This window comes from Nanorana parkeri, unplaced genomic scaffold (genome assembly GCF_000935625.1).
Source record: "Nanorana parkeri isolate BGI_ZX_2015 unplaced genomic scaffold, ASM93562v1 scaffold753, whole genome shotgun sequence".
NCBI lineage: Eukaryota > Metazoa > Chordata > Amphibia > Anura > Dicroglossidae > Nanorana > Nanorana parkeri.
In genome coordinates this window covers 759300-761991 of record NW_017307021.1, presented here as the reverse complement: position 1 = coordinate 761991, position 2692 = coordinate 759300, and the positions used below count along the sequence as shown (strand labels likewise).

General features: G+C 43.8%; 1 protein-coding gene across 1 annotated transcript in view; it reads right to left on the bottom strand.

The window, feature by feature from the left end:
- Nucleotides 1–2692, bottom strand: part of TM9SF3 (transmembrane 9 superfamily member 3) — a 51079-nt gene that overhangs the window by 3839 nt on the left and 44548 nt on the right. Inside the window, exons 11-13 of the mRNA XM_018564471.1 lie at nucleotides 2453–2521; nucleotides 2102–2248; nucleotides 1078–1161 (exon numbers count right to left, since the gene is read on the bottom strand). Coding sequence (XP_018419973.1) covers nucleotides 1078–1161; nucleotides 2102–2248; nucleotides 2453–2521 — 300 coding nt within the window. The remainder of the gene's footprint in view (nucleotides 1–1077; nucleotides 1162–2101; nucleotides 2249–2452; nucleotides 2522–2692) is intronic.

Here is a 2692-nt window from a genome sequence, read left to right as displayed (position 1 = left end):
CGCCGCTAATGGGGCCTGAAAGCGAGCTGCCGGGTGTACGAGGAGGCGTGGCCAGGGCCGAGGGAGAAGCGGCCCGGCCGTCGGAGGCTGCGGTGCCGCTCCAAGAAGCGGGTGGAGGAAACAGACAGCGATCGGCGCTGCCGAAGCGGCGGAAGTCCCCCCCCCTGGATTTCCACTCGCCCCCACGCAATTTTCACTCGCCAATTGCGAGGGGGCGAGTGGAAATTTTGAGCCCTGCCCTAGGGTGTGCTATGACAAACAACCTGAGACGCAGGGTCTGAACGGTACATAGACATGGGAAACTCTCCTATGAACAGAGGCTACTAGGAGATAGGAACTGCTGTTCAGCAAATTGTCTCTAAGGGGCAATTAGGGGAATGCACAGTATCATCCAGTGATGGGAGCAGTTATTTTCTGCAATGCAGAAAGGACTCGCGCCCCTTCTCGGTGCCAAAGAACCTTAACATCTTGGCAGTGTAACCGAGTCCGAACCGGGAGACCTGCTGAATGCGGGTTCCCACAAAGTAGAGGCAACCATCTGTTCTGGAAGGCCAGAAGGCAGCTCATGGGACGATAAAATCTCCCAGGAGGGAAAACTCCTGGATACAGGGCCCAGAGTTCTTACCAGCAACCCGAGGCCAAGACTGTAGAGACACTGACACTGGAAATGGCTGGGACAGGAGGAGAGGGTGGTAACGGAGATGTCTCCGAAAGTATGAAAAAGAAAGAAAAAGAAAGAAAAAGAAATCCCCATCAAAACAGAGGGAGTATATTTACCAAACCTTTGCCTAAGCTGTCTATCCCCCAAAAATGTCAGTAGACATTGGCAAGGTTGCTTGGCTTCTTTGCTTTTATACATTAGGTAACTAGTATACTGTAGATCTCACACTTGTGGCTGTCTTCCCTTTAGCAGAGGACTAAGTTACGAGTCAGGTAAGACTTGAACTTAGTCCTGCGACATCTCTTCCTGGCCCAGGCACACTGCTTGCCCTCCCCTTCACCTAGCTGGAATGCACAGCATATATACTGCCACTAATAAAGAACCTTCCTGTAACAAAAAGATAAAGCGACACTTACTTTGTTTTGAAAAAGTAGTAGTAAAAGGAGTACATGTAAACATAGATTGCGGTGGAAGCAGCCGAAAGAAAACTTGTCCATTGCCTGCAAACACAAATAAAGGCTCATTAGCATCCTTTTTTTGTCAAGATACACTAGAATCAGAAGTTACATAGCATTTCATAACAAAATAGACAACTTAACATCTAAAAATAATTAGTACTAAGTAGTTCATCTTGCCTGGGCCAACTAAATAAGCAGTTCATAAAGAGGCACATTTTTTATTAAAAACTACAATCATAACAAAGAAGTCTGAAAGGAAGATTTCCAAGATTGTCAAGTACATGTTCTTTTAAATAAGCTCCAGAAGATTCTAAACTAAAGCTGGCCCTATACTATGTGAATTTCGTCTTGTTCTTGAGGAACAGGCCACAATTCGCACATTATGTGCTGGCGTAGGCACCCTCTCAGACGGCATCCCTTAATCAGCTTATCGAAGGAGCCGGTTGGAAAATCTCCTAGCAGAGCCGGCAGCCAATGAACTGGTGGCTCTGTCCGGATATTCTAATAGCAGCAGGCGGCCACAATCAGAATACAGTGAAGACAGAGATTCCCCCATCAATGCTCATAAGCTGTTGGATTTTCTTCGCCTGCATGTTGAAGAAAATATTAGTGTATGGGCAGCTTTAATCTCCCTAAAGGAAACCTGTACTGATAGTGATACGGAGTAAGCAAATGCTGAGCTCCCAAAATACTAGTTACATGGCTGTTGCTGACTTCTCTATTTTCTAAGTCACGGCCCTAGCATTCTATCAGTGAGGTCTAAACTTCTGATCTGTAGACTTGTTCCTGGTCCAAAAGTACTGAAAAGTAATGAATCAGCTTGAAAGCCAGTCAATAAGCATTTTCAGAAGATGTCACCATGGGTAAAGTTCAGATAGCCTCTGCCCGAAAAAATAAACAATCAACCTGAATGACAGGTGACTACATTTTAACAGATCCATCATACACAGATATGTTCAATAATATATACAAAGTCACTTACCACCTATAATCCTCGGCATTTAGAAGGAAGTATGTACAAACAATAGTTACGCAGACAGTCACAATGCAAAGGATGACCAAAACCAACATCATAAAGCCATATACATAGTAGATCTTGTATGCCCAGAAAGAGGTAAATATGAAATACCTGGAATGGAAAACAAAACATCAAAAGTTGCTCTATAAAGTGCATGGCCTATTCGCCTGCCACAATCTACATACATAACCATTGACCATTCATCAATTGCTTGGTGTTGTGTAATTACACCTAGCCAGCCATCGTCTTTTATCGACACACTCACAAACAACGTGCACTCCTTAAGAGATGGTAAAAAAAAAAAAGTCAACTTACATTTCAATAAAAATGGATCCAAATGGTAGTATTCCACCAAGGCATACAATGACAGCTGGTTCCATGAACCTGTGAACAGAAAATAAATCATAGGCGATAAACAATTAGCAACAATTGGAAAATTGTTAATACATTCATTCTTCTTTACTGTGCAAATGAATGCTTGGTCATTTACAGGGCAAATATTCTTGGAATTAAAGGAATATGCCAGCACACCCCCCCCCCCCCCCAAAAACAAGA